This window comes from Trichosurus vulpecula, chromosome 1 (assembly GCF_011100635.1).
Source record: "Trichosurus vulpecula isolate mTriVul1 chromosome 1, mTriVul1.pri, whole genome shotgun sequence".
In the NCBI taxonomy this organism is placed as follows: Eukaryota; Metazoa; Chordata; class Mammalia; order Diprotodontia; family Phalangeridae; genus Trichosurus; species Trichosurus vulpecula.
Genome location: NC_050573.1, coordinates 538,195,165 through 538,214,758, shown reverse-complemented (window position 1 = coordinate 538,214,758; position 19,594 = coordinate 538,195,165). Strand labels below are relative to the sequence as shown.

The 19,594-nt window shown below is 36.6% G+C and overlaps 1 protein-coding gene across 1 annotated transcript in view; it reads left to right on the top strand.

The window, feature by feature from the left end:
• Positions 1-19,594, top strand: part of LOC118833954 (transformation/transcription domain associated protein) — a 172,789-nt gene that overhangs the window by 112,057 nt on the left and 41,138 nt on the right. Inside the window, exons 60-63 of the mRNA XM_036741388.1 lie at positions 7,164-7,359; positions 7,866-8,131; positions 8,767-8,867; positions 15,524-15,725. Coding sequence (XP_036597283.1) covers positions 7,164-7,359; positions 7,866-8,131; positions 8,767-8,867; positions 15,524-15,725 — 765 coding nt within the window. The remainder of the gene's footprint in view (positions 1-7,163; positions 7,360-7,865; positions 8,132-8,766; positions 8,868-15,523; positions 15,726-19,594) is intronic.

The following is a 19,594-nucleotide window of genomic DNA, read 5'->3' as shown; positions in this document are numbered from 1 at the left end:
TACGCTCCACTGGCACAACCTTCTAGAACCCGGGGTCAGCTTTATGCAATACTAAGATACAGGACAATACTAAGACCTAGGACTTTGTGGAGATGAAAAATGTTGACTGCCTAGATTACAACATTCGTTTGGTGGATGTCTTATAGGGCTTGCCTGGGATGGGCAGTACAAATGATGGACCCAGAATCAAACAAGAAGAGGAAAGTGGGCTAGATTGCATTAGGGGAATTACAAAGCATGTTTCAAGACTCCAAACTTCCCATGAAAGCAAAGGCTCTTCCCTAATATCAATATTGAACTGGTATGCTATATGACAGCAGGAAAATGAAAGGATTGCAACACTGAGGCACCTCAAAGAATGGAAGTAAAAAATTACGTCAAAGAATTGTCTGCTAGGAAGAGAAGATGGAGTGACCATATGGTTAGGGTGGACAGTCCTAGGGCTCCACTGTTTCCCTGTGATGTCAGAAGAAAGCAAAGAGGTCCATTAGCCTATTTAGTGGACCGACCCTGAACCCCCTGTGGTGAACTTAAAGGAAAATGGACAAGTGCACATGAATTGCATTTGATATGGTTGGAGAGAACTTCTAAATCAATGAGATGCCTTTCAATATTATTATTATTATTAATAATAATAATAATAATAATGGTTTCTCCATTTCCCCAAGATTTGGTTTGCTTATTGTCAAAATGTTTGTTATCCATTGTTTTATGAATATCCTAATAACAAGTTGTTATCCAAATAGAAAATGTCAAATACTAGCCTCTATCCTAGTTGAGCCCTTATCACCTCTCATCTGGACTTATTTTAATAAATTTCTAGTTGAAGTATCTCTTTGTGGTCTTTGCTTCATCTACTCTGTCTTCCGCATCACTGCCAAATTGATTTTCCTGAAGCAGAAGTGACCATGGCACTCTCCTATTCACAAATTGTTGATGGCTTGCTATGGTTTCTAGGATAAAACACAGAATCCTCCTCCTGGCATTTAAAGACCTCCATAATCTGTTCCTCACCTGTATTTCCAGTCTTATTTCATATCAGCCCTCACTCCCACCCCTTCGCATGTTCTTCGTTCCTGTCAGACTGGCTTCTTGGCTGTTTCCCATGCACAATGCATCTCCCGCTTCCAGAGGTAGTCCTGCCATTCCCAGCTCCCACTCCTATATGAGGCTTTTCTCAGTCCTAGCTGTTGTGAGCTTTCCCTCTTGAAACTGTAACTAGGCAACCAGGATGTGATTGATGAGATTTCAAATAATGAAAAATTTGATTTAATGTGAATTATAAAATGATACTAGGACACATTTAATGCAATCAAAAATTCAATTAATGAAGTGCGCTGGAGCTATTTGAAGGTTTTAACACATTGCTACATCATTGTGTGTGGATGTAATATGCCTCTGTGCACTATATCAGAGGTCTCCAGGCCTCCTCAGGGGTCCTGTAAAACTCCTAGCAGAACCAGATTAAAATGTAATTGGGAAGTGTTTACATAAAATATATAGATGTAATTCAATATTGATCATGTTAAGTTGTGGTTTTCTAAGTTGATAATGTGACCTACAAGGACAAGTTTCTTTTTGAGTTTGATATTACTGTACTATATTACCAAAAGTTGTATTAACATTTTTAAAAGAAGTTCTTAATGGAGAAAAGGAAGAACACTTCAAATGGAAGTCTGCCAGTGCAAAAAGGAAGGGGCTTGTTATTTCATTAGGACAAAAATTTGATAAAATTGAACAGCATGCCTATGGTCCTAGTAACCCTAAAACAGTATGAGATGTTAGAATGTTGGAATGTAAGGGACAGAGTATTATAAAACTCACGATCAAAATTTTAAAAAAATTCTATATCATCTTTTTGTGCTTTGCAAACAACAACAGCAAGGAACAGAAGTGTTACAGTAGGAATGGAGACTCTTAGCTGTAAAGATTGACACTTACAATAAATAAACTCATTCTCCTTAAGTAGAGCAGCCATTCAGATAGAAGCTTCAGGTTTTTTTTGAGACAGTGAAGGAAAATGGAAATGAAGTATGTAGTGAAGAAACTTTTTCTTCTTGAATTGATTGGTTCACAAGAATCAAGTTGAGTTTCATGTTAAGATTACTGAAGAAGGGGCCAGTGAAATGTGGTGGATGTAGTAGCTAAGATACCCTAATGTTTCAATGAAAGTAACTGAAGAAGGTGGATAAACACATTTTTATTGGAGGCTTTGGTTGTAGGCTCTATGACTTTGTTGTCTTCTTTAGGCTGTATGTTTTGGTCTTCTTTGTCACCAAAGAAAGAATCCAAAGTATGAGACTGCATCTGGGCGCGTTTTCGCTGCCTGGCCATATTCCCAACCAACTAACTTGACCCTTGAGTTTTTCAGTGGGGTATGACTGCTTGTAGACTAACGAGTTCTATGTTCTACGTTTGGGGGGGAGGTGCCAGCTCTGTCAGAGCCGCACTCCTCCTTCCCCAAGGACCCCCAGTCCAGACTGGGCTTAGATCTTCAGCAGGCTGTTGCACTCCTGCTCTGATCCGCCACTTAATTCCTCCCACCAGGTGGGCCTGGAGCCGGAAGTAACAACAGCTGTAGCTGCCCCACCTCCGCTGCCCCTGGGGCTGGAAGCCGAACCTCGAACTCCTTCCACTCCCGCAGCTTTTCCCACTAACCTTCTCCGCAGTCTTTGGTGTTTGTGGGTCGAGGGGTCTGGTAACTGCCGCAGCTCACATATTCAGGGCGCTAGGGCCCCCTCCGCCCGGCTTCTGGTCTGGATGGTCCACGCCGCTCAGGCTGGGCTCTGCTCCACTCCGTTCCCAGCTCCCAGCTCCCAGCTCCCAGCTCCCAGCTCCGTGTGGAATAGACCTCACCCAGAGACGATCCAGGCTGTCCTGGGCTGGAGCCCTGCTTCCCTCTGCTGTTCTGTGGGTTCTGCCGTTCTAGAATTGGTTCAGAGCCATTTTTATAGGTTTTTGGAGGGACTCGGGTACGGAGCTCACTCTAGTCCGTGCTTACCAGCCGCCATCTTGGCTCCGCCCTTTTCGATAAACACATTTTTAATCCAGATGAAATAGGCTTTTTCTGGAAAAAGATGCTTTCCATAACTTAAATTTCAAAGAAATGATTTAAAGGGCATAAGGATCATCTGACACTTTTATTGGGAGGTAATGCAGAAGGGGAATTTAAATTAAAACAAATGCTTGTTATTGGTCTTGAAATCCTTGCATACAACCATCAATTGCTTCCACTTCTTTGACAGTAGAATAAGAAAGCATGAGTGGCTAAAGTAATTTCTGAAGACTGTTTCAAGTTATGTCAGTGCAGCTGTTGAAAAATATCACAAGGACAACAGTATTGTTTTTAAAGTATTACTGGTAATGCCCCCAGGTCATCCATTTACACTTGGTTCACTCTGTGAGAACATAACCATGCATATTTGCCAAAATATAGATAAAGCTCTCTATACCTATCTATCCATCTATCTGTCTATATCCATCTGTCTGTCCATCCGCATCCATCCATCTATCCACTTGGTCCTTTTTGTCTGTCTGTCTATCCTTCTATCTGTTTATCTATCTATCTATCTATCCATCTATCTATCTATCTATCTATCTATCATGTACCCGTCTGTCCTCAGTATAAAAATGACAAAAGTAGGTCCTGAATGATAAGAAATGGGAACTGAGTAGCAGATTTGTAATTCAATAATTCCATTTAATGTCAGGTGTGTGCATTAAATATAAATGATAAAATACGATAGAAGTTAAACTGTTGGATGAGCAGCACTTTGCCTGATGACTCCTAGATTGGTTTTTGTTATTTTGCTTCGAGAAATTTAATTATGTAAATATGGGCTTATTTTGACATAGTTAATATTTAAGTTTTTTTCTCTGAAAGTAGCTATAATGAGTATGTTATTTTAATTACAAATGAAGTCATCAACTTAGTTAAGTTTGTCAGTCTTCCCTACTGGGAGTTAGGAGTTCAACAAAAATAATTTTTTTCCTGTTTTACTTTTCATGACTTAGGGTCTCTTACCTTGAGTGTTTGTGGATTTCAGAATTTGTCCTGTGACAATAAATAACTTGTTTTTTGTAGATCACCAAAAATCCCAAATGTGTTCATTGAAAAAGGATTCCTCTCTGCCAAAATAAATAAATAAACATACATATATACATGCGTATGTGTGTGTGTGTATGTATAAATAAAAACACATATAATTTATTGAAGTGAGTTTTTCTCCAACATTAGCATTTACTGAGCCATATGTATGTACTGTGGTTTGTAACTATCTGGGAAAATATAGATATGTTGCATGTCAATAAGATATATGCAGAATCGGTTGATAAATTTAACTTCTGGTTGGGGGTATTGTAAATAAAAAAATAAAAATATATTTTATAAAATAATTATTTGGGGAATATTATATACACATGTATGTCCATATGTATATTTATGTATTTATTTTAATGGAGGGGAATCCATTTTGAATGAATGAACACATTTGAGATTTTTGGTGATGAAAAGTGTATATACACACACACACACACACACACACACATACATACATATAGATATATAATTTATTTTCTTTAGTGAGCTTTTGTACTTCCTTTTTTATTTGGCCAATTCTATTTATTTTCTTTGGTAAAATTTTGTATGTCTTTTTGCATGCTGTTGACTCTTTTCATGATTTTCTTAAATTACTCTCATTTCTTTTCCAGTTTTTCTCTTACTTCTCTAATTTGCTTTTTAAAATCCTTTTTAAGCTCTTCCAGGAATTCTTTTTGGGCCTGAGAGCAAATTACATTTTTCTTTGAGGCTTTACCTGTAGCCATTTTGACACTATTGTCTTCTTCTAAGTTTGTGCCTTGATCCTCCCTGTCACCGTAGTAACTTTTATTTCATTCTTTTCTTTTATTCAAGTCTTCTTGTACGAAATGACTCTTATGGAAATATTTTACGTGATTGCACATGTATAACTATCTCTGATTGCTTACCATCTCAGGGAGGGGGAAGGGAAAAAGAGAGGGATAGACAGGAATGGGAGCTCAAAACTTTAAAAAAGACAAATGTTGCATCAACATCTAATTGGCAGAAAAATAAAATATATATTTTAAAAAATAATTATTTCTAATGCTTTCACATCAAATTTATATATTTGACTGTATAAGTAATTTAGAGAGTTGCCTTGGGCCCTTAGAGTGTAGGATGTCTTAGATACAGTAATTGAACCCAAGCCTTCTTGCTTCCAGGGGTGTCCCTCTGCTAATGCCATCTGCCTCTTTAGTTTCTCAAATTGAATCCCAGTGTAATAATTTTTTGTAGGAAAACTGTAGCCTTCAATGGTCTTTATGCTTTCATGCTTATTTGTATTGCCAGTCAAGGCTGTCACTTAGTAGCCAATACCCAGATTTTCTCTGTGTGTATGTGTGTATTTTAGTAGTAAATAAAGATCTAACTGGTTCTGTGGAATGTTATAAGAATTAGCAGTTTTGTAGAAAAACAAAGATGGCTTCCATAGGAACAATTCTACAGCCTAATTTGAAAGCATTTTGGTGTCATTTCTGCTGTCAACAAAATGGAAGTGCTTATGGTTGTAATCAGATATATGGGTTTTGGAAGAGGGCCTGGAGATTTTGGAGAAATACAATTAATGTTTTAGTTCCCACACAAGAACTATTAGCTTTAGGTTCTTTTCAATTTATTTACTTTAAGCAGGATAGTTGCTACAATTTTATTCTGAAAATCAGTACCCTAGAATTGAAGATGTCAAGTGCTGGAAGTCTTAAGAGGCTGTCTAAGCCAAATATCTTATTTGCCACCGAGGAAACGGAGACCCAGAGAGGTGAATGGTCTGCCCATGTTCACGTGGTCGGCAGTGCCAGGACTGGAACTCAGTTCTTCTGTCTCCATGATTCTGCTCATGTCTCCATTACACTCTGATACTCTGTTCTGTTCTCCTCTTCTCTTTCTGACTGCTTCCTTGTCCTCTCTGCTGGAGGCCTTGGAAGTAACAGTCATGAAATACTTACTATGTATATTCAGTGCTAAGGCTTACAGAGATACAAGGACAGCACATACTGGTTAAGTACATTGTAAAGAACTTTCCTTTCCCAGTTGAAGATCAAGTGGAATCAAATGAGGTAATATTTGTGAAATACTTAGCATAGTCCTTGAAATACAGTAGGTCCTTAATAAATACTTATTTCCCTTCCTCCTCCTTCCCCCCAATTTTTCTCTCACGCTTACCCTCCCCATGTCCATCTACGCTTCGTGGATAACAACTACATCTTTGTCCCTAGTCCTTTTATTTCAAGTTCTCCAAAACCTTTGTTTATTGCTATTAGTGGAACCACTATTCTTGTCATAAAGACTTGTAAAACATCAGCTTTATCTTCTGTCTTCCTTGACCTCTTGTTGTTCTTCACATTCAGTTGATTTCCAGATTTTCCTGCTCTGGAATATCTGTCAATTCTTTCTCCTGTTTTCCATTAACAGCAGCATTGGCCTGTCTAGTTTAGGCTGATCTCTTTCAGGGAACAGACTGCAATCACTATTAACCTAAGTGTTTAGGACAGTGTATTGTAAATACACATTTAGTAAATATTGTATTAATTGATGAATTTTATGATTATATCCAAATCTTCCTGCTTTATGGTTACTAAACTTTTGACAGCTCTGTGATCTCCTGTCTCCATTTGGAAAGTACTTGTATTAGATAAGCATGCTGACTTTATTGAGAGAGAAAAGTATATATCTTATATGAATTATCTAAATCAGATGGTGTCTTTATATGCCTCAGCTCAGAATATTTTTTAGGGTCCATAGACAGAAAATAAAATGCTTTTCCTCATGGTTATCTTGAACTTAAATCTATCTTCTGGAACTTGTTGGTTGTGTGCCTGGATAAGTTACTTATTTACTTTGTACCCCAGTTCCATCATCTATAAAATGGGTGTGATAAAAGGTACTCCCTTCATCGTAGGATAGTTGTGAGGAAACTACTTTGTACACCTTGAAGTGTTTATATAAATGTTATGTTGTTATTGAGTTGAAGATGTATATGTATAGTTGAAGGTAATTGGTTAAATAATCAGAATCACAGGAGCATACTTGACTAGTTTTATTCTTTGGAGAAACTTATGTATTAGTAATTAATATTTCTTTCATTTAGGCAGCTCAGCAAATCATTGAACTTCAGGAAGCTGCACAGATAAATGCTGGTTTGCAGCCAACTAACTTGGGAAGGAACAACAGCCTCCATGATATGAAGACTGTAGTGAAGACCTGGAGGAATAGGTTACCTATTGTATCAGATGATTTATCTCACTGGAGCAGCATTTTCATGTGGAGACAACATCATTACCAGGGTAAACCTACCTGGTCCGGCATGCATTCATCATGTAATTTTCCAGACAACCCACTGTTTTTGTTGTTGTTGTTATGTGGGGGAGGTGGAGGGAAGATGGGGTTTTCCACTTTTTGTTACTAGAATGGAGTCAGACAGGGATCAGCAACTTGCCAAATGGTGAGGACCATGTGGGGTCACTGAGGAAGAACTAGAACAGCTATGATGCTGCCCTCCCCTTGGCCCATTCTCTGTTCTTCCCCCTTTCTCTGCTGTCGAGCTCCAGAGCCTGTTATTAGGCTCATGTGGCCAAGGTTTACAGGGCAGCCTTCATGATGTAATTAGCTAAGGTGGTGATGTTAAGTGTAATGGGTAAGTAGATTTATTAATGAAAAAAATATAAGTGTGTACACAACAAAAGTAGCTGGGGTTCATCACAAATCTCCCATTTTCATAAGCCATATGTTCACTTTATATTTTTAGCAAACCTTATCATGACCCTTTTTTTTCCCTATCTTGGCTTTTTAGCTATTGTAACTGCCTATGAAAATAGTTCGCAGCACGACCCCAGTTCCAACAACGCTATGCTCGGGGTTCACGCGTCAGCTTCAGCCATCATCCAGTATGGAAAAATTGCCCGGAAACAAGGGCTGGTCAATGTGGCTCTGGACATACTGAGCCGCATTCACACCATTCCTACCGTGCCCATTGTGGACTGTTTTCAGAAGATTCGACAGCAAGTCAAGTGCTACCTCCAGCTGGCTGGAGTCATGGGCAAAAATGAATGCATGCAGGTAGAGTGCTGATGGGAAGGATTAAACAAGGGAGTAAGAAACCTGAGAATTATAGTTAAAAACAGTCATGTTCAAGGAGGTGTGTGTCTGTGTGTCTGTGTGTGTCTCTGTGTGTGTGTGTCTGTGTCTGTCTGTCTGTGTGTTTTGAGAAGAATAGTGTTAATTATAGTAGAGGGAGATAGTTCCTAAGAAGAAAAGAGGCAAAAAGCAACTAGTCATTTAATTATGTTTTACAAGTTAAGTTCTACTATTTGCCTATTTTTTCCTTAACTGTATATATTACAGAAACTTCAGAAGTAGGATTTTGAGTTGAATTTCTTTGAAGGGGAATATTACAATGAGTAAATGAAACTGGATTCAAAAATTGTTAATGATGCAGAGTTAAAGTTTCTAAGTCTAAAATTTCTCAATTTGTGACTCAGTTAAAATCTTTTACTGTTAGATAACTGACAGCCAAGGCAAGGAAGTGTTATGATATTATTGTATTCTGATAAAGGGTGGGTTAGGAGAAGGCCCTCAAGGGGATCATTACTTCCATCGATATTTTATGTTGTCTGTTACATTATTGATCTGGGAATTCATTTTCAATACTTTTCCCACACACACACACACACGCACACAATTTCTCTTTACAGGGCCTTGAAGTCATTGAATCCACAAACTTGAAGTATTTCACAAAGGAGATGACGGCTGAATTTTATGCTTTAAAGGGAATGTTCTTGGCACAGATTAACAAGTATGTATATTAGGCAAACGAACTGTCTCCATATAAGACAGGAGTAGCAGAAATAATGCATCCAAAAGTTTAAGCAGGGATGTTGTTCAAGAGGTAAAGCCAGTACCAAGTTCAAGCATGAAATTGCTTTTCTTTTATAATGTTTCCGATATAGTACCTCATAGCAAGATGGTAGCTTTCAACATGAGATTGATAGGCCAGTTTGGTGTGCTTTTAAAAAGCTTTTCAGAAACTAGTTGAGTGAAACCTTAAAACTTCTATAATGTTGATTTAGTTCCTATTGAACCCAGTAGTTAGGAAGGTTTTTCTGAAGATTTCATTTTTTTCAGAAATATACTTCAAATAAAATATTTCTTAGAATAATTAGAGTTATAAATAGAAACAAAATGACACTCGTTGATTTAGGTGTGTAGTGTTTAAATAAGTTCAGTTTAAGAAAATGATTTTATTTATATAAATCATAGTATATGTTAACATTCTCTTTTGGCTATAATTGAATGTGTTTACATAGGAGATTTTCATAATCACAGGATTTCAGAGCTGGAAGGACCATAGGAATCTTGTTGTCCAGCCCTCTCGTTTTCCAGTTGAAGAACCTGAAGCCTTTAAGAATTCACATCATTTTTTCCAGTCCTGTGAAGCTGATTAGTGTCAAAAACCAGGACAGAAACCCAGCTTTTTAATATATATATATTCATGCAAAAACTGAAATGTTTGATTAATATTATGTAGATCTATAAATTATATTGGCTAGAAGTTGTTCTCTATCATCAGTGAGCTAAACTGTTTAGAAAATTGTATAGAATAATTATGTGTGAATACTATTTACAATTATCTTAAGATTATTACCAGGCCCTGGGGAAAAAATCTTTAAAATACTGGCACAAATAAATTAATAGAATATTTAATTGGTATTTGGGAACTTCACTGAAGTCCTGCCTCATCATGTCATAAAGATGACCCTTGGTCCTTTTATTTCTCCCCTCCCACCCCCCATTTACTGGCACTTGAAAAATTTTAATTTAAAAAGTTTTTAATTTAAATTTTGTTACTTTTTAAAAAATTAATTGTGGCCTTTTTGTATCATAGTTATTTGCTAATATACCCTCACCCATTGAACTCTCTTTAAAACAAACAAAAAATTTTCCTTAAGACCATTCCATATAGCCACCACTGACTGTATATGTAATATTTTCCACTCATAATACATATCCTTTCTCCTGAGAAGAGGGATGGATGTCTGTGTTATCCTGTGTTCTCTGCAACCAAGTTTGTTCATTGCAATTAATCTGAGTTTAGATGACATTTAGTGCTTTTTAAAAATTGATATTGTATATTGTCCTTGTATATGCTGTTCCTTCTGTTTTTCTTAACTCAGTACCCCTTCTCATTCTCTTTTGCTTTGCTCATAGTCCCATGTTTTTTCTGAATCCCTGCAAGAAAAAGCAAAACCATTGTTTGCTGTCATTCAAACTCCTAGAAAGATCTGTGTGACTTATTGTCCATATACTTTCTTAACCTTCCGTTTTACTCTGACTTCCATCTACGTCGTAGTCCCCAGATGACTACCTTGGAGGCCACCAGTGATCTCTTTATTAAATCCAATGGCCTTTTTCTCCAGCCTTATCCCTTTTTTTACCTCTCTGTAGCATTTGACACTGTTGACCATCTCCTCCTCTCTGGATGCTCTCTTCTCCCTGAATTCTTATAACATTGCTTTGCTGTATATAGTTCTTACCTGTCAGAATGATCTTCCTTTGCAGTATCATCATTCATGTTCCATCCTCTATGTATTGGTGTATCCCAGAATTCAAAACCTAGGGATTATCCCTCACCCTTCATTTTTGCTCACTCTACACCCAGTTACCAAATCTTGTTGAATCCAGTTCTTCACATTTTTCCTCTATTCTTTCCTCATACCCTAAACCACTCTAGTTCAAGATTTTATCACCTGCTCAGTGGACTAATTCAATAACCTATCTCTGCCTGTAGTCTTGACACTCAAATCCACCATTCATACCACTGCCAAATATTTGCTATTAGTTGCATTCAAATTTGCTATAACAACCTAAATTTGGTATTGTACCCAAATGTATTATTTATTTCAAAATTTTTGGAGTGGAATTTCTCTTATTTCTTCCTTCTGAATTTTTTTTTCAATTTTGTATAGAAAGGCTGATTTCCAGAATTTCTTTTTTAGCCTACTTTACAGAAGCAGTTGTAATGAATTTTTTCATTGAGTCTTGACGAGGATGGCAGTGTTGTCTCAGTGTATCATCTGCAATGGAGAATTTTTCCTTCTCTTTGCCTCTGTTTATTTCTTCATTTTCTTTTTTCTTGTCTTATTGTTTCAGCTAGAATTTCTAATGTAATATTAAATAATAATGTGATGCCTCATTCTTAAAGAGAAAATCATGTGCTGTGGTCAGTGTGGCTTCTATCCCAGTTCTTTTACTTTTTAACTTTCAGCTAATAACCCAACCTCTTTGGTCCCCGGTCTCTTCTATGAGAGGGAGATGATAATTCTTATACCACTTACCACCTCCCAAGTTGTGAAGAAAGCACTCCGAACACCTTACCGTGCTATATAAATGCGAATTGCTGTTATTATCGTTAAGGATTGAACTAGGGTAGTTCATATTTTGGCCAATCTGAGCCTGCTGTAAAGGTTGTGAGTTCAGTGTGGTCAGTTGTGTCTTTTGTCATTGAAAGACTAGCAACAAAGTGACTCAATACCAGAATGTTGACTATTGGATGGTACAGCAACTCATGAGGACTATCTGTTAAGGCATGGATGGTTTTTTGATGAGTGTTGGTGGAAGCAATATCCATCGGGAGTTCTTGATATGTTGTAATATGAGTAAGGAAACGAAGAGACCTGTTGAGTCCTGTAGTCCCCACCAATTGTTGATAACTTTCAAAATATATACTGTGATAGAAATTAAAGGTCATATGAATAGATGTTTTTCCCTTTTTGTCACCTATTCAAAACTGACCTGTAAAGAGTTGTCAGAGATGCTAGAGTGACAGATAACCTGTAGAAGATAAGAGCATCACACAGTGGTGACAGATACTGTTGTTAGAAATGGAAAATGGTGGTCGTGAGTCGTTTATCAGGCTGTTCCCATAGTGTTCCGTGCCAAAGCAGCCTAACCAAGGACATGGAAAGCTGCTTGGGGAAATAAGGAGGCTGTATAATATAGAGGCTAATTAGCTTTTTAATAAGCTATTTGACAGGCAAGGTTATTTGCATTTGCATCATGTTTTCCATAATGCTAGTCATTTTAATTTCTGCATTACCACAGATCATAATTGCACAGCTATGTGGTCTCCCATTGAAGTTCTTTTTTTTTAAAGCCCTAAATAATTCTTTTAACTTAAGTATATTGGATTTGTTTCTTAAATATATGCTAAATTTTCTCTCAGTTTTTGAGTTTTTAAAATTTTTTGCACAAAAGGAAAATGCTTTTCTTAAAGCAGTATTAAGAAGATTTCTTGAAAGCGCTAATTTTTCTTCTTAATGGTATTATATGACTATAAATATGAAAATACATCTGGTATAAGTAGGTGATGAATTTTTATAAATTTTTAAATCATTAAGTGAAGTTAGCTGTTGCGATACTGGTTTGTTTGGTAATGTTGGGATAATTTGTTCCCTTGATCTTTTCTTCTCCACTCGTTTTATATCATTCCAGTCCTATTCAGGGATAGCACAGATGAATAAAAAAATCTCTATGTGGTCTGTTTTAAGTAGCATCTTCTGCCTTCTCGCTGATAAAGCCCACAGTCTCCCATGAATCAAAACATGACTTGGAGTTCCACTTGATAGAAGTGCTAAGAAGCAACCAGAGGAGCCAAGACAAAGGCTAGGGAGGAGGTACTGGTTAATCCACAAACTAGGGGAACTAATACTATTGTGTTTCTGAAAACCTTTTAAGAGAGATGTTTATTTCTGATTTTATTTTGGCTGACAGCTGATATTATGTAGCAATTTTAATTAATATTTGTTTTCCAAATTCTTTTCCTTCTCTATTTTTCCTTAATAATTCATGCCCCCTTTTTGAAGGGTGGGTAGGTCTGAGAGCTGAAATTAACCCTAGAGATAAGGTAGCACCGTGGGTAGAGCTCCGGGTTTGGAGTCAAGAACTGAGTTCAGATATGGCCTCAGACACTTAGATGCGTGACATTGTGCAAATCACTCTATCTTAATTTCCTCATCTGTAAAGTAGAGATAATGGTCACACCTCTGGGGGTTATTGTGAGGATCAAATGAGTAAAGCACTTTATAAACCTTAAAGTACTGTAAAAATGCTAGTTAATTATTATCATAATCCACTGTTCCATCCCCTTCATTATGTAAGTCCCAGATTGGTTCAGTGAGTGGACCACCGTCACATACGTAATCAGCAAAAAAGTTAAGAATGTACCATTTGGCTCCAAATCCCCTGCGCTTTCCCGTACACCAAATGGCATTGCACTTTTCTGCTTAATGACTGAAAGCGTAAGTAATAAAAACAGATAATAGAAGCAATCCTCTCAGAAAAAAAATATTATAATAAATATAAAACCACCTGGATATTTTTAATGAGTATTTTTATAGGCATCATTAATTTTTAGAACTTTGTATGCTCAGAATTTTTGGGGGGGAAGTAGTCTTGGCATTTAAAAATTGACTCTTCTTATCTCTGCTTTTCACTACCATGAGAAAGAGGCAACAGTGGAAGTGAATCGGAACCCAAATTGAGATTAAACTATGGAAATGGCCTAGGGAAGGGGAGAAAGCCTAGAACCAATGGGCCTAGAGCAGACTAGGGAATGAGATGGGTATGGTAAATGGGGCAGACAGTGGAACCTAGCATTATTTGAAGTAAGTAGAGTAAGACTGGGGCAGTCTTAAGCCTTTCTCTAAAGTGAACAGTGAACAGGATAATCTGGGGACCCAAATGGGCAGGAGCTACTTCATCAAGATTTCACTGTTCTCATGAACTACTTTAGGTCTTGAGTTCAGATTATATATGAGTCGAATATCAGATCTTCATAACTGCTTGGAGCAGTTCCGTCTTGATAGTCCCTGCCAGAACCCGGGTTCTACCATCGTAGCCTTCTGGGATATAGGCCATCTCTACTTCATGATGAGGCAGTGGTAGGATAAGCGGAAAAAGAACTCAGTAACTTTGTTAAGGATTTTGAGGTCTTTAAAGTAAGGTCATAGAAACTATAAAAATTTGAAACTTTTTGCCTTTTTAATCCTGCATACTTGGCATTTCTTTACAAGTGTTTGCATTTTATCATGGTGTATCATGCAGCTTTTTCTTTTTTGGTCTTGGAAACAAAATCTGTCTCCCTATACATTCAGTGAGCAGCAGGTAGTTTAAGCTGTGTGATTTGTTTTAGTTGAAACTGACATTTAATCTCTGCGATTGTTATCCAGTTGTGTGTTCCTGTGCATCCAGCAGATGGAGTACAAAACACTGAATTTCTGCAATCATTTCTGTAATGCAGTTTTGTTATATGACCTACCGGTGCTGTTGTTGTCCTTGATTTTTTTTTTAATGGCAAGCAAGGCATGCGGGAATATTTATAATATGGTGAATTAAATATGGTCTTAGGTTCACTTTTACTCACAAAGTTTAGAAGATTATTTAAAAGAAGAAATTTTTAAACAATGAGGTTTCTGTTGAAAAGTGTTTTAGTCAAATTATGTTTCCTTGGAATTATAGTGTCTAATTTTTTATCTTGGCATGTAATTAAATATGTTCTACAAAATTAAAATTCCAACATTATAAAATTTTGAACAGAAGTATCTTTTTAAATAGACATTTCATCATGTTTTCTGCAAAATTTAAAAGAAAAAATTGAAAATTAATCCTTTTCACCTTTGCAAAGACAATTTATTCTAGTATAGCATTAGTTCTGTTTCAGAGTGATTTCAGTGCCATCCATTAAATTGAAATGTGAAATCTGCCAGTGTAGGTGCAACCTCTGGTATATTTCTCCTTTTTTTTCCCCAAGCTATTTGGTCTTTTTTGTTCTTCTGTTTGAAATTATTTTAGTACTGTTTCTCAAAATGTAAATCTTTCCACTTGGTGCCTTTAATACACTGTTTATATATCTGGTGGTTTAGAAATACATTCCCATAACCCTTGCTAGGGTGGGCTTGAATCACTTGCTCATTACAGTATTGATATGCTTATTAGTCAAGGCCACAATGGGACGTTTGACCAGTAAGGAATTAGGTTAAATTTGCTTGAGATAAAAAGGAAGATGGCTAGCAAGTAGTTAAGCATTATAGAATTTGTAATTAATGCAGCCAAGAGTTGTATGCCAAATTCATCAATAGGATCTCATACTAAAAAGGTATATCTTTCCTCGGGGAAAAAAAATAGACTCTAAGAGTTGTTAGGGACTTTAACAATCCTCTCATCTTACAGATAAAGGAACTGAGACTGATTTATCCCAACTCATTTCTCTTTCTGCTTCTCAGCAAATATAAATTTAGATTCTGGAATTATATCTAACCTGTTAGTTTAAAAGAAATAATTTCATTATCTTTTCGACATGTTCTGTTTTTAGTTTTTTGGAGTTTTGCTCACTTGAAAATCTGACCGAGTTTTAAAATGTTTGAATTCATATTTTAATCTTTTGCATTCTGATAGGTCTGAGGAGGCAAACAAAGCTTTCTCAGCAGCTGTGCAAATGCATGATGTGTTGGTGAAGGCCTGGGCAATGTGGGGTGATTACCTGGAGAATATATTTGTGAAGGAGCGGCAGCTTCATCTTGGTGTATCTGCCATCACTTGTTATTTACATGCATGTCGACATCAGAATGAGAGCAAATCAAGAAAATACTTAGCCAAGGTAAGACTGGAGAAGTACGTAACATGTTTAATAATACTTGTTAGTTAATTGATTAAACTTAATGTCATTGCAGCAGAATTCCTCTGAGTCCATAAATACAATGAAGGTTGAACTTAAGTCCCAATGTTTACCCTTTAATAATAATACTGCTAGTCTGTATTATTTGATCAGGTATGTTGAAATAGTGTTTTAGATTTGGAATCATTATTGTAAGCTCCATTAGGGTAGGACTCATGCTAGTGCTTTCTTTGGTATCTTCCAAGAAAGAAGTAAGTAAGAATGTAATTATTTCTTACACAAGAATAATATTAGAATCAGGCTGTCTTTACTGTTCTCAGTGCTGATGACTTGTAGTTTTACCTAGAGCTTGATTTAATGCTTCAGAATCTTTCATTTTGGTTCCATGTTCAGCAAATAAAACAGTTTATAACTATATAGATTGCTTCCAGAAAAACCCACATCTAGTCCTTTAACCTAGAAACTTTTCTTCTGTGTCAAATTTGGTTTAAATCTCTTAGCTTAACTTTTTCTGAACTTTGAGAAAAGGGTGTACCATGTATTGTTGTTACTTTACCAGAAATTATTATTGATTTACATGCGGCAAAAGATTTTAAACCAAATTTGACTTTCCTTTATCACTTCCCGTGTAATTTTTTAGATTGTTCTTAACTTTTAATTCATAATTTTTTAGATGAGTTTTGTTATTTTTGTGGTAGGTTTAAAATTTATTAGGTATTCTTTTGACATCTCTCTACTTTACACTGCAAATGTTTTCTTATGTTTAAAATTAACTCATATTTAAATAATTGTGCCTGTTGGTGCTTTTTAAAAATGAGATAATTACTATTGCTAGATAATTAGTAATCTAGGCCTTGTGAAAGGCCAGAATCTTAGATTTGGAATGAACTTGAGAAGTCATTTTAGATTTATGGTCCTAAACTTCTTATCCCCAAGATTTTCAGAATTATGGCTTAATTATTAATTACTTCCATACTTAAAGCACCTGTGATTCCAATTGTGAATATTTCCTTGGCCAACAGTGATTACAGTGGCCAATTTTATGAATTGCAGTGACAAAAAAACTGAACAATTTTTTTATGAATAAGCCTCTCTAAATTTAGCCAGTATGGTCCTCAGAAGGCAGACATCAACTATCACTGGGTTTATATTCAGAACCTTTCCAGATTGACACATTTAGCAGAATTTGTGTTCTGATGATAGTCTTTTCAAACTCAATGAGGCATCCTGGTAGGACTTCTATTAGAAGTCCATTTTTATTGACTTCATTCCCTAGTGCTAATATTACATAAGCTGAGGAAGTTCAATATTAAATATAGGCCTATCTCTAATGACCCATAGTGGCATGAAAGTGGTCCTGAATTCTCAAGGTTTTGCCAGTGGAGCATGAGCTACAGGGAGCTAAAGTTAGACTTTCATGCTGAGATGGGCTGTATATGTTTAATCGAAGACCAGCCTAAGTAGGAGAGCTCATTATCAGACTGGCTATAGGGTGTTGAAAGTTTTGGCCACAACAACTCTCAAATCTAATAAATAATAGAGTAGTTCTGATCTGTCTTAGTAGAAGAGGAAATACAAGATGAAATAATAGCTTAAGTATTAAATATAAAAATTATGGCTTACATTTATACAGGCTTAGTTTTTACAAAGTGTTTTGCACGTTTGATCCTCATAGCAACCATATGAGATAGATAAAACAAGTAATATTTCCATTTCATGTATGTGTATGAGGAAATTGAGACCCAGAGAAACCAAATGGCATTCTCGGGATTACACATGACTTATGGTGGTATTGGGTCTCCAGACTAATTTTTCTGACTCCTAGTCCATATTTTTGTTTAACTGCTAATTCCCTGTTTTATAATACTTTTTCTTCTAAAATGCAGTATCTCTCTCTCTCTCTCTCTCTCACACACACACACACACACACACACACACACACAGAGTATGCATGCGTGTGTGTGTGTGTGTGTGTGTGTATGTGTTTGATTCTCTTTTCTTCACCCCATTAAAATAATTGGGGAAGAATGGACAATGTTAAAAAACTAGTTTTGAGTATCACATCATAATTTCATAATACTTTTAGTTTATCAGTGTGACTCTTTCAGGAATAGTTGAGATATATTTTTTTTTTTTTACTTTTGTTAGTAGAGGTTTTTTTTTGTTTGTTTGTTTAAATGCAGTTTATTTAACATATTTGGTTTTCAGCATTGATTTTCACAACAGTTTGAATTACAAATTTTCTCCCCATTTCTGCCCTCCCCCCCCCACTCCAAGATGGCTTATATTCTGGTTGCCCTGTTCCCCAGTCAGCCCTCCCCTCTATCACCCCCCTCCCCTCTCATCCCATTTTCCCTTCCTTTCTTGTAGGGCAAGATAAATTTCTACGCCCCATTGCCTGTGTATCTTATTTTTTAGTTGCATGCAAAAACTTTTTTTGTTTTTGAACATCTGATTTTAAAACTTTGAGTTCCAAATTCCCTTCCCTCTTCCCTTCCCACCCACCCTCCCTAGGAAGTTGAGCAATTCAACCTAGGCCACACATGTATTATTATGTATAACCCTTCCACAATACTCATGTTGTGAAAGGCTAACTACATTTTGCTCCTTCCCAACCCATCCCGCTTTATTGAATTTTCTCCCTTGACCCTGTCCCCTTTCCAAAGTGTTTGTTTTGATTACCTCCACCCCCATCTGCCCTCCACTCCATCATCCCCCCCCCCCCCCCGCCTTTTATTTTTTTTTTTATCTTCCTCCCTCTTCTTTCCTGTGGGGTAAGATACCCAACTGAGTATGTATGGTATTCCCCCTCAGGCCAAATCTGATGACAGCAAGGTTCACTCATTCCCCCCTCACCTGCCCTCTCCCCTCCTCCCATAGAACTGCTTCCTCTTGCCATCTTTATGCGAGATAATCCACCCCTTCTATCTCTCCCTATCTCCCTCTCTCAGTATGTTACTTTCTCATCCCTTAATTTCATTTTATTTCTTTTAGCTATCTTCCCTTCAACCTCAACTCACCCTGTGTCTGCTCTCTCTCTTTTACATATATATATATATATATATGCACATACATACACCTACATACATATACACATAGATACATACATACATACACATTCACTTATATATATACATAAACATATATATATATATATATATATATATATATATATATACACACATATATGCATATTCCCTTCAACTACCCTAATACTGAGGTCTCATGAATCATACTCATCATCTTTCCATGTAGGAATGTAAACAAAACAGTTCAACTTTAGTAAGTCCCTTGCAATTTCCGTTTCTTGATTACCTTTTCATGCTTCTCTTGATTCTTGTGTTTGAAAGTCAAATTTTCTATTCAGTTCTGGTCTTTTCACTGAGAAAGCTTGAAAGTCCTCTATTTTATTGAAAGTCCATATTTTGCCTTGGAACATGATACTCAGTTTTGCTGGGTAGGTGATTCTAGGTTTTAATCCTAGCTCCATTGACCTCCGGAATATCGCATTCCAAGCCCTTCGATCTCTTAATGTAGAAGCTGCCAGATCATGGGTTATTCTGATTGGGTTTCCACAATACTCAAATTGCTTCTTTCTGGCTGCTTGCAGTATTTTCTCCTTGATCTAGGAGTTCTGGAATTTGGCAACAATATTCCTAGGAGATTTCTTTTTGGGATCTATTTGAGGAGGCGATCGATGGATTCTTTCAATTTCTATTTTGCCCCGTGGCTCTAGAATATCAGGGCAGTTCTCCTTGATAATTTCCTGAAAGATGGTATCTAGGCTCTTTTTTTGATCATGGCTTTCAGGTAGTCCAATTATTTTTAAATTATCTCTCCTGGATCTATTT